The following is a 12549-nucleotide window of genomic DNA, read 5'->3' on the forward strand; positions in this document are numbered from 1 at the left end:
AAAGGGGGACACATGCTCTAGTGTGGGTGTGGTGGCCATCTGCCCTCCACCTCGGGCCCATTCTGCCCCCCTCCCATTCAGCCCCTGCCCCTTCCAGCCCCCTGCCCCCCCATCCAGCCTCTGCCCTGTCCAGCCCCTTGCTCCCCACTCTTCCAGCCCCTGCCCCATCTGGCCCCCTGCAGCAGAGGGTTCCCCTTGCAGCAGAGGGTTATCCTTGGCCCAGCCGCGCCCCCCCCCTCAGGCCCCACCTTACCTCCATAAGTACAGGCCCGACGGTGGCCCTGCCCACCCCAAACTGCTGTCTCATGGGCGATAGGAGTCGGGGGAGTGGCCAGCTTCCGTACAGTGATCATGATCCTTTTCTCCAGGGTGAGGGCTGGCCACATGCAGGTGTCGTGGTGCTGGTGTGCAGGGGCGAGCCAGTGGCAGATCTCGTCAAAGGTCTGCCTCAACATGCGGAAGTTCCGCAGCCACTTTTTTTCGCCCCTCTCACCTAGCACCACGCACTCCCACTCGTCACTGCTGCTGGGGTGGGTCCACAGGCGTTGGGGCACCTGGGGGGGCCCGGTGGTGCCCTGGTGGGGAGCCCCGCAGTCCCATGGGGACTGCCCAGCCACCAGATGAGATCGGGTGCAGCTGCAGCAATGGTGCACAGCACTGCCAGCAGGCCGGCTATGATGAAGGAGTCCTCCTGCAGAAGCTGTCAGTGGGCCTCCCTGGTGGGCACAAGTAGGCTCTGCCAGGCTGGGAAAGGCTGGGCAGCCCTCAGCTTGTGCAGAGGGGAAGGCAGAGGGAGGGGACCTTTAAAGGAGGCGGCTGACTGCAGCCCCAGAAGGGCTTGTTTGCCATGGGACCACATTTCCTGCCTCCCTTCTTTCAAAAGAGGGCTTGGAGCCATATGGACACTCTCTTTTGAAAGACCTCAACAGCACTTCAAAAGAGCGGATCAGAGTGCCGATCTGAAAAATGGCAGTGGGTGCGCCCTTTCGACAGCTGCTATTTCGACCACCGAACTTCGATTTTCACCCTTTCGAAAGGGCGCTCGTGTAGACACAGCTGTAGTAAGAATAGGAATACACATATCTAGGACAACATCTATTTTGTGTACAGTCCACTCTATACTTTGTGCCAGGTTCTGCACTCCTACTGAATTCAGTGGGGCTACACTGGTGTAAGAGAAGAATTTGGCCAACTGTACATAATAAATATTTTTAAAGTCTAAGAATATCTTGTGATGCTACAAGTCTTCCATATTATGTAATCCATATTAATGTCCAGCCCATAAAATTGAGCTCTATGAAGATTTCAGTGGAGAACTGAACAGTAATGATCTAATGTGGTATCTAACAATGATTTAGTAACAAAATATAATTAATGAGGAGCTAAAGCATTAGCTGACATATACACCCATTTTACCACATGGTGTTTAATTGTTTGAGGGGCTCTCTCTGATGTGAGATACACAAAATGTATAGACAAGACTGTAACCATTCATCCTTAACATGATGCAAGGCTACTCATATCAAGAACCTGCATTATCCATGGATGGGTCCCACTGTAAAATTCCACAGAAATTAATAAAAAGAGATTCACAATCCTCTATCACATTTGATGGCTATGATTCAGTGGCTCATTATCATCATCATCTTCATCAACAACCATGGGCTCAGTGCCTGCTGGTGTCCAATACCTCCCTCACCATTTTCTTCTGTCTTTCCTTGTCCAGTGCAGAGTGGTTGAGTTTCTGTAGACTAGCTCCGCACCTATCTACTATATCACCTACCCATTCTCTGTGGGGTCTTCCTCTTCTATCTGAACCATCCGTTATGTCAAATACCAGGGTCTTGGCTTTTCGTTCATCATTCATTCTACAGATATGCCCAAATAGCTGTAACCTGTGTTGTATAACTTTTTGCAGAAGGTTCTCTTTCAGCTGTATCTTCCAATATAATTCCTCATTGGTGACCTCCTGCATCCATACTATTTGCAGGATCTTTCTATAACAAATCCTCTCAAACGCCAATATTCTTCTTTCATTATCACGTCTCACATCTGTACATGCTGCTGAATACACACGTTTTCAAGACATTCAGCTTTGTTCCTAAACTAAATCGCTTTGCTTTTCCAGATCTTATCCATCATCTTCAAACTTGCTCTTGCTTTTGCTATTCTAGTCACTATTTCCTTCTTACAGTCTAGATCATACATTATGTTGCTACCCAGATATGTGATCTTTCCTACGTGCTCTAGTTTGATCCCATCTACACTGATCTTCCTTCCTATTTCCTTACTGCCATATACCATAGTTTTTGTTTTATTGATGTTCACACTGCTTCCCTTCCTCATTTAGCACCTGCACCATTCTCACTAGCTTCTCTATTTTGGCTGGGAATTATTCCAGAATCATTTTTATTCTGAAGTTGCAGATTAGACCTTAAATCTAAACTCTGCTGTACTATGTAACATGTTTGAGAACTTACTCTTTGTTAATGACTACTTTGCCATAGTAGCTACTTGTCAGTTGAAAAAGATTTCATTTGGAACCGTGTGCTACTTCTTATAATGACAACTCCTTTGGTTAAAGCTCCATTACTTGCCTCACTAAGATGTTTATTGCAGTGATCATTTCAGCAGAGAGAAGTGACTTGTTCAGGCATAGTTTTGTTATTTTAAATCTGGGTAACATTTCTGTTGCATTGTCTTACATTTTTGTCCATTTCCTTCATTGTGTTGTTCGATAATAATATAAGGCTAAATTTTGTGTCGAATTATAACATCTGCAATAAAGTTTAAACAACGGAGTACTAAAAGCTTTAAGTCAGAGCAGAATTTACTCTATACAGCATCCTTTTAAGCAAACTGCGCAACAAAATTATATTTCTGTATTATCATATTTTATATTTTGTTCAACAAAATATTCAGAAAAGAAATCATTCATTCTGGCCTGAGTTCAGGAAAGAACTTAGCATGTGCTTAACTCCCATTAATACGAATGGGAGTTAAGCACATACGTACACGTTTCTGAAAAGGAATAGTTTCCTAAACTAGGGATTTTGTATATGACTCCCCAGTTATTTGGATATCAAGGAACCGGCACCAAGTTTATATAATACAGGGTAAGTGAATTATTTATTTTATTTTCTAGTTAAGTCTATTTGGGGAAAAAAAGATTCCTGACTTGTACCACATATGTTGGTTTTTCAGGGTGTACTGTGCACACACACAATCCACTGTAAGCACTGGTGTCAGGTGAAACAAGGGGTTGGAAAGAGTAGCCCTCAATCCAGCCTCCCACTTCTTCCCGTGGGCCAGGTACTCGCCCCTCTTCCCCCACTTGAGCTTGAATAATACCACCCCAGCCCCAAGTCATCCAAGTTACCTCCGGCCCCAAAGGACCGGGTTATACAGCCCCCTCCCCAGCCCTGCTGTGGCAGGTAGACAGGCAATGTAGCCCCCCACCCCCCTCCAGGAGCAGCAGGAGGGCAGGCAGTATATCCCACAGCCATGGAGCACAGGCACGAGCTCTGGCTACTAGACCCAGACCAACAGCTACAGCAGAGCATGGTGGGATGCAGGAGGAAGGTCTGAGGATGAAGTGTGGGTGGGGCCACACAGAGCTGTTTGGAGAGGCTCAGCCATTCTTGGCCTTTGATACCCACCACCCATTTGCAGGTGTCCGCCCAATGTACTCAAATCAGACTTTGCTAGCAATTCCACTAGGTAACTCTTACGCCTCTGTTATCGTCTTGCTGCAGTGCCAAGGTATCATCAAGGGGCCATCTCTCTCTCTCTCTCTTTCTGTGTTCCTTCACATTGATCACCTCAGATTTAGAGGGATGGCATGAAATGCATTCAGCAAAAGACCAGACCAGGGAAAAAGCAAAGAATCTGAGAAAACAGAAGGACTGCTATCTCTCTGGAGCAGAATTTCCTTTATTTATTGTTCAATTAGTTGCAAAAAGATCTATTACTGGATAACCCCACTGATGACAGATCTGGTGGAAAATGTCCTTGTTTACTGGCCACTTGTCATGGTCTACAAAGTTTCTGCTGAGTGAATCTGCAATAGCATTCCTCTCCTGGGAAGCTGAAATGCCTTTAGCAAGACATTAGTCTTTCTGAAGACATTCCACAGCTGGATCATTTCTTGGTATAACTGATTTGACCTTGCACATCCTTGTTCAGATAAAACAAAGCAAGGTGTTGTCAGTGAGTACTTGAACTACTTGGTTGCTGATGCTGAAAACGAACACCTCACATGCTCTCTAAATGGCCTGAAATCCCAATGTATTTATGGGGAACAAAACCTCCTATGGTTTACAAAGGACCGGAAACTCAAGTCAACACTGGTGGGGCCCCCAACAACTGGTGGATGTTTATAATTCCATCACCACAGTTAATTCTGTTGGCAGGATGGAAACACCCTTTGCTTACCTTTCAAGGGTCCACAGAATGAAGCGGTTGTGTAGGTATGCAAATCAGTATGTCCAGAGAATGCCTGCTTGGGTGATATACTGTCTGAAGCCAAGCTTGAAGATATTTAAGATGAGGTTTGGCATGTTGTATCACCTATATACATTAGGTTATGTGTACTAACAGCTGCAGACACAAGCACTATTGTCCTTGGATTGGATCAGATGGTTTCATACAGATTATGGACTGAAATCTGCCTGTCAGAAAATAAGCAGTAGCAGTTGTAGAGTCTAAATCTACCCCCTGAAATCTATTCTTTGTGCTCTTTGTGTTAGCTAGATTGAATTTTAGACTGAAACAAGAAAAGACATGTCTAATAACCACAATGCTCTTCTGGACGTGGCACTTTCATCTTCCCTGCACTGCCAAATTGTCCAGGAAGTGTAATAAATATTGCCGATGGGCTGCCACTATTGCCATATTTTGGTGAACACCTCAGAGGAGAAAACAGGCCAAAGGGAAGTACTCTGTACCATGAATTGAAGATGCCTTCTGCGACCAGAATGTACTGCCACATGACAATAAGCATCCTGCAGAATGAGGGCAGCATACCAATCTCTCATCTCCAGGAAAAGGATAATAGAAGCAAGGATAACCAGCCTGAACTTAATATTCTCAAATCCAAAATGAACTAAAGACTACCATTTGGGGGTGGGGGGTTAGAGAGGGAGAGATTGAAGAAGTGGCAGGAATACAAGACTTTCCCACTGTCTAGGCCACAAACTTTTTCTATTGCACACAAGACTAAAAGAGACCTTACTTCATGCATTATCATGGCCCTGTGAGATGGGTCCCTTAAAAGGGATGAAGAATGTAGACTGGCAAAGTGGTGGTGGGCACCCAGCTACAGACTGTAGGGTGTCCAGCTTCAAAGTGTAGAGCACCCCAATGTTTAAGTAATTTCTGTACATGCACTCAAAAAGAGAGATAAGGGTTTCCAAACTGGAGGAGGGGATATCTAAAACTGAAGATGGGACATGAAGATTATGCTGACCTCCATTACAACCTTTGCTATGTTCACCTGCCTGTTAACCTTTAATGGAATATTTCAGCCCACTTTTGCATAGCAATCAAACCCCTATAGCCCACTCTGTCTCTAGTGATCTGCTACAACACGCATTCCCCCTTAAGCTTAGCTATCTGTCTCAATTTGTACTCAGATCATACTCTCTAATTTGTTTTGCCGATCTGAAGAACTGTGCAGATTGAAAGCCTGTCTTCTTCTCACACAGGAACTTTGTCCAATAAAGAGAATCACCTTATATAACTCATGTCTCTTAACTATACTAGAACTAACATAAAAGTGAACTATAACTATATACAATAAGAGAAACTCTCCTTCTTAAAGCTGGCTAGCAGAAGTACAAAACCTATGCAAATCTTCAGCTCCTGCGACAGGCATTATGAAGGAATTATAAGAACTGGATATATCTCTTTTTATGCCCTTGGCTCTGCATATGAGGACAGTAAATTTACCGCCTAGTGGTAATTCTGGTGAAAGTCTCTGACTTGAGTGCACTGGATGCACATACACCTGCAGTGGAAAACATATGTGCACAGATGCCCAAAGCAGAGCTAACCTTACAATGCAGACTTGTCAGTGCAAATGAGTTCTTTGCATTGTTCAGAGCCCTTCCTTTTTAAATGACTACTTTGCAAGTCACATCACAAAGGGAGCACATCACATTACATTTACTTCAAGAAAGTACAAGTGGTTGGGGTTCCGTTAATTAATTTCTGTTTCCTTTGGCACATGGGATTGTCCAAGTTCTTCCTATCAATCCCATTTACCCTTCTCCCTGTTCTTTGAAGGGTCACCATTGGTGTGTTCCATTTTGCCATACTGCAATTCTTATGGATGCAAAAGCAGTGGAGCACTGGAATTAAAACATCTACTATAACAAAAATAAGGATATGAGCACTTGATTGCTGAAAAATGTTTCCAAAGGTCAAAAAGCAATGGTTTTGCTAAGCAGCGGGAAATATTTACTGTGGCCCAGATACTGGATTGCAGTCATCTGCCATATGTTGAGTTTGTATTGGTGAATATCATATATGCAATATAATACTTAGTATACGGCACTTATATAATACCTCTTCTAATGCTTCTTCTTAGCTTGTTACACAGATCAATGCGAGGATTCTCTAAATTCTCTTCTACGGATCCAGGACTTTGTTCTGGGGAGGATGGCGTCTTGCTGAGGTCCAGTGGTACTTTGCTAGCAGTGGGTGGTGGGGATGTGGCAGGGCTGTAAGTTGAGGTAGGACTGCTGGCAACAGAGGATGTAGAGAGATCTAAAGCCCCTACTCTTGAATTCAGTGGTGAGCTAGTCAATGAGAGTTTTCTGGTTCTGACAGGTGAGGAAGTTCTAGAGAGTGACAGTGGGGGAGGAGATGAGAATTTGCGACTAAGATGTGGTGACTTCCCATCAGCCAGGTGTTCTCTATTGTTTTGACTGGTAGCAAAAAACAATTCCAAAGACCTACGATTAAGACACACAAAAAAAGCAAAATTAACATTAGTGAGTACAAACAGAAACAAAACACATTCACAAATATGCTCTTTGTGAACAACATGTTTACATTATTTATGCCTAAAGGCCAGGGCATAAAACTAAAAATATATTTATTTAAAACATCTTTTACTGTATCAAAAGATGAGTTCCACTTCCCCCGTCTGCCTCTATTTCCGACTATTTACATAGAGAAAAAGGACCTTTCTGACAAAAATCTCACGACAAGAAGAACCAGAGTTTACCTGACTGGAATGGAAGTGAAAGGTCTTTTGTATATGTCTGAGAGTTTCTCCAGTACAACTGTTGCAGTAGTAAATATGCGGTAAGTATGCAGAAAAGTATTAAGAAAATCAATACTAAGAAAGCGCAAGTCTGTTAGTCTCTCCAAGAGGCGTTCCACACTTGCATAACGAATTTGGGGCACTTTGCAGGAATTTAATGTTTTGCTGAAGCAGATGTCAATGTCATCTCTATGAAGACGAGCATCAGATCTAGATAATAAATTATAACAACACATTTCAAAAGAGAAGATTCTCTTCTGCCCAGTAGACATAATTTTAATGCGCCCATCACCATAAATTAAATTCAGCTGTACTGCATTTTCTGGATTTCTAACATTACAGGAAAATATGTAAGCTAAACATGCTTTAATTAAATTTTACTTTACATCATGAAATCTTTATCACTTTCAGTTTTGAAAAAGTTTAATTAGTTTTTACAAAGAAATAAATTAGCAGGAATGAGAAGTTAACTCAGTTGAGTGATCCTTTAACATTGGCTTATCTTTTCTGCAGCACTTTTGGTTTACTTAGGACCCACAGTCAAGATATTCCACCTAACTTCCTCCCTGCATTAAGTGGGAGACACATTGTTCCTTTGTTAAATTAGGCTCTAACTGAAGTAACACACAAATGGTTTGTTTCGCGAAGTGCAGACCTCTGAAACAATAACACGCTTTTTAAAGTGAATACACTTGCAGACTCAAATAAATAGAAGGAAAAAAAATCCCTGAAACGTGATATTGACCTCTGCTATGGTGGTTTTATCCGATCAGGCTTGTTCAGAATATTACTTTCTTGGGATGGGGACTATAAAGTGTTGTGCGCACTGTCAACACTTAATAGGTAATGGTAACGTTTGCATTGTGTAATCATTAAACAAAATCAAAACAAGGAAAAAAATCAGTGATTTCTAGACATTAAAGAAAAGGTATCAGACCTAATGCTGGCCCTCCTAATGTGTACTAGCGAGAAAGGTTCATATGCTCACCTTTGCATACACCAAGGTGCAGAAAGGGACAGCAACATTTATAGAAGATGCTGCTAAATGATGTGTTGGTACAGTGTAGGTTCAGACATGATCTAGTGGCAAAGTTACAAAAGAGTACTGATATTCTGTTCTATTTCTTAACATTTATATTGGATAAAGATATGTACATGTGGAAGAGTAAGGGAAGTCAGAGAAATTCCTAGCTTATGAGTTGGAAACTTGACAAATACAAAAAATTGCTGCCTACAAATAAAAGTGACATTTTTAGGAAAAATAAATGATGAAAAGAAAGAGCACAGAGGAATGGGAGACACAGTGTATTTCTAATGATATTATATTGATGTGATCAGTTAAACTGACGGCATCTCAAAGATGAGCCTCACAAGGAAAAGAAACAATTTAGCTGATATAATGAAATATTTTGACAAACTATATGTGTATGTACTTGCCTAAATTTTGCATACATTTTAAAAGGCAGCTACCTGTAATAAAATCACGTGCAGTATCACAGAGAATAAATATTCCTGGTATGTTAATACTTCAAAGCTAACCATTTTACATTTGTACAGCTGAAGGAACAAGAATGCACACAATTGCAGAAATACTTGAAATTCTGGAGTGAATACTAGTTTATACAGTCAAGCCCAAGTCTGAAAAAAACCACAAGCTTTTAAAAATATTATACATTTTTGGACGTTGGATTAATTCCATCTAACAAAACTGTATGAAATGTTTAATTCTCAATGTCTCAATCTGTCCATCACGTTAAGCTTTTGATAATTAAAAATCCTACATTATTCCCATGTAAAAAAATTGTTGCACTCACTTGATCATATGTGGCACAGTGACTTTAGAGTTTTCTTCAAACACGATCGTCATTAAACCATTGCACCTTATATTGTCAACACACTGTGAAAATGGAAGACAAGAACCATTAAAATCAAAACAAAAAGAATATAGTTCCACATTCTCCTTCACCATTGCAATCCTAAAACGTAGTACTCAGTTGGTGTGAACAGGTAGCTAAAATAGATTTTTTTTAAACAAATAAAGCTAATAACAATGAAGAAGAAAATATAGTGGACAGAATTCTTCAGCATTCCCAGACAAGTTCACTTTGCACCACTGATGCGCTAAAGTCAATGGATCTATGCCAGTGTACACAAGCTGCTAAACTGGTCACGGCTCTACTTGATAAGCAAAATCTGTTTTTGAACTTTAAATTGGGGGAGATAGCTCAGTGGTTTGCGCACTGGCCTGCTAAACCCAGCAGTGTGAGCTCAATCCTTGAGGGGGGATCCGGGGCCCCAAAAAAAAAGGATGGTGGTTGGCCCTGCTAAGAGGGCAGGGACTGGACTCAATGACCTCCGAAGGTCTCTTCTAGTTCTATGAGATGTGTGTCTCCATATCTGTAAATGAAATATGCTTTGATTGAACAAGGGTAAAACATCTCTAACGTATCCTATAGTATTTTTAGGATCAATACACCCAATAGGTATATTTCAAGGACATTAGGAAGATTGAAGCACATGCTTGGCAAGATAGTCAGCCCTGCTTTGATAGCTCTTTACGCTCAGTAAGAGGGCCAGGATGATGATGTCTCTAAAAAACCCAGACCCAGACATGGGCACATTTTGCCAGAGCAGGTACGGAAAAAAACAAACATTACAGCTACCTACTAAAGACTCTCTAGTGCCAAGGGTGTGCTGGGATTGAGGCTGGGGGTAGGAAGAGCGAGGCCACAACACTGGAGAAGGTTGCAACCCAAAGAGTAGACCAGAGAGGCTTCTGTAATTTAGATGCAAGGGCTGTCTAAGTTACGCAGCCCAGGATCAGGAGGACATAAAGGAGGTTTCAGGTCACCTAAGCCAATTTCCCTCAGGGCCGCCTCTCTAAGAGGAGCTGCACAGAATCTTGCCCACAGAGTATAATTCTGAGATACCCTTAAATCCAATGTAAATGACAGAGAGCAATAGATGTTATGGGTAAGGGAAAAAAGACACCAAACAAAGGAAAAATAGGGAGAAGCATAAGTTACCTGACTTATATCACTTGTCCACGCAGCTTTTTCCTGTCGTGAAGGAGCTAGCAGTACCACAGTATAGGGAGGAGCATCAGTAGGTTCAACCACAATCTTGAAATCGAGGTGACCAAAAACTTGACCAGAACCTTTTGCTTCACAATTCAGACAGGAGAAGGAAGGAGGAGAAGGGGAAAGAAGCAGCCGTGTTTTAAATGCTGTGTGTCAAAGAAGATACTGCTTATATTTACACTTAGAAGTATTTTAAGCCTCCCTGCAAATACCACCATCACCCTTCAAACCATGACCATATTTTCATGTACGCGAAGTACAAAACAAAGTCTGGGAATTGTGAAAGGATGACTACACTAAACTTTCACATCCAACAGCCCCATGACTGGGAAGTTGCCAGATAGTCAAATATTCTGGATAATAGAGAGGTATACCGAGCAATGCATAACACTAACAAAAAACAAGATTACTATTAAGAAACAAACAAAAATGTATGCAAAGTACTTTAGTTAACAGCAACAGTATTACTGTACACTGTAAACTTATACTGTATTTGCTGTATTTATTTGTATTTACTCTTACTAGACTGTATTTATGGCAAAAGTAACTGTAATTTATGTAAGTTTAAAATGCTGGTTATTGGAAAGTTCCAGATGATAAAATACTGGATATGAAAGAGGTTTACTGCACTAATGAAAGGTAGCTGCTGTGAATTATTATGATTTCCAAATGACTGAAGTAGGCCCTAAACCTACACATGAGAAGTATCATACCCATATGTATCTCAGAGCTGGAGGGGGCCTGTGGAGGTCACTGAGTCCAGACCCTGCACTCACAGCAGGACCTACCACCACCCCTGACAGTTTTTTTAATCTGTTTGCCACAGGCCCCTAAATGGCACCCTCAAGAATTGAGCTCACAACCCTGTGTTTAGCAGACCAATGTTCAAACCACTGAGCTATCCCTCCCCCTACTTAATGGAACTGCTCTCAAGCTCAAAGTTCACCCTGTTCCTAAATGCGCAGGCTTGGAACCAAAGTGAATAAACCATTTAAAAGAGCAAGTTAATACATTTTGTTACTTAATATGAACAAGTCAGTAGTTATGATTTACATGGTCCAGAACAAAATTTTCCAGCAGCTCAGCCAACTCTTTCATCTCCTCCCTGAGCTTTAAGAAACCTAGTTATCCCTATCTTCTTTCAAACCAGGATTTTGTTCATTTAAGATCCTCAAGTCTGAACTTTCTCACAGAAATCAGAAAATAATTAGTTACACTGGTTCAGATATTTACTTAAAATCTTATCGGCAAGAATAAAATGCACATTTGTAACAGAGTTTTTACAGGCAGTTTTTAACATCACTTCTCAGGCTTCATGAACAGGTAAAACATACCATCTGTTGTTCTGACAAATAAACAAAGGGTAACACTTTAAAAACCTGCTTTAAAGCTATAATTACTGTAAAAAGTTTAAAGCAACTTACAATCATCATCACTCACATCTGGCTCCTCAATCAGCGTACACTCTATTAGAGAGAGAACACCCCCTGTCTATGGAAACAAAGAAAAATTTTCAGTAACTTGGTAGGGTTATACCCTTCTCATTAAAGTTATTTTTAAGCTTCCTTACAATATAATTTTAGAAAGACCCTTTAATTTGAAGGCTTAGAAAGTACAATTTTTGGGGTGGGGAAGAGAACATTACCGGAACACAGGGTTGAAAATAAAAAGTAATGTATAGTGGATTCTTCCACATTAAAATAAATTAATAATATAGTCACCATTAGAGAAATTTTATGTTGCCTTTTCCTCTCCTTAATTCATCCCATCACAGTTAAATAGGGTGACCATCCATCCCGTATTGGGCAGGATGGTCCTGTATCTGAGACACCAAAAAGGTGTCCCAACCTATTTTTTTTTTTTTAAAGGGGACTCTGTCCCATATTTGGGCCATCCTCCCACTCCTACACCTTTCCACCAGCAGTGGCACAGGTGCTGGCGGGAGTCACTTCCCCAAGCCACCACAAAGCAGGAGAGCATGGGCAGCTGATGCTTCCCCAGGTTCCCAGGGATCACCAGCAGTTGACGCTTCCCCAAGGCAGACTAGTGGCTGCCATTTCCCCAGGGCTCCAGGGGATTGCCGGTGACTGCTGCTTTCCTGGGGCTCCTGGGGAGCGCCAGCAGCTGCTGCCTCCTTTCTGGCTTCCTGGGGCTTGGAGGAGCCACCCCTCCCCACAGTATTGGACAGGGAGATATGGC

The 12549-nt window shown here is 41.8% G+C and overlaps 1 protein-coding gene across 1 annotated transcript in view; it reads right to left on the reverse strand.

Annotated features, from left to right (window-relative positions):
- RASGRF2 (Ras protein specific guanine nucleotide releasing factor 2) overlaps positions 1–12549 on the reverse strand; it is a 199736-nt gene that overhangs the window by 78506 nt on the left and 108681 nt on the right. Inside the window, exons 11-15 of the mRNA XM_074995389.1 lie at positions 11775–11841; positions 10297–10433; positions 9085–9167; positions 7232–7480; positions 6568–6956 (exon numbers count right to left, since the gene is read on the reverse strand). Coding sequence (XP_074851490.1) covers positions 6568–6956; positions 7232–7480; positions 9085–9167; positions 10297–10433; positions 11775–11841 — 925 coding nt within the window. The remainder of the gene's footprint in view (positions 1–6567; positions 6957–7231; positions 7481–9084; positions 9168–10296; positions 10434–11774; positions 11842–12549) is intronic.

This window comes from Carettochelys insculpta, chromosome 5 (assembly GCF_033958435.1).
Source record: "Carettochelys insculpta isolate YL-2023 chromosome 5, ASM3395843v1, whole genome shotgun sequence".
In the NCBI taxonomy this organism is placed as follows: Eukaryota; Metazoa; Chordata; order Testudines; family Carettochelyidae; genus Carettochelys; species Carettochelys insculpta.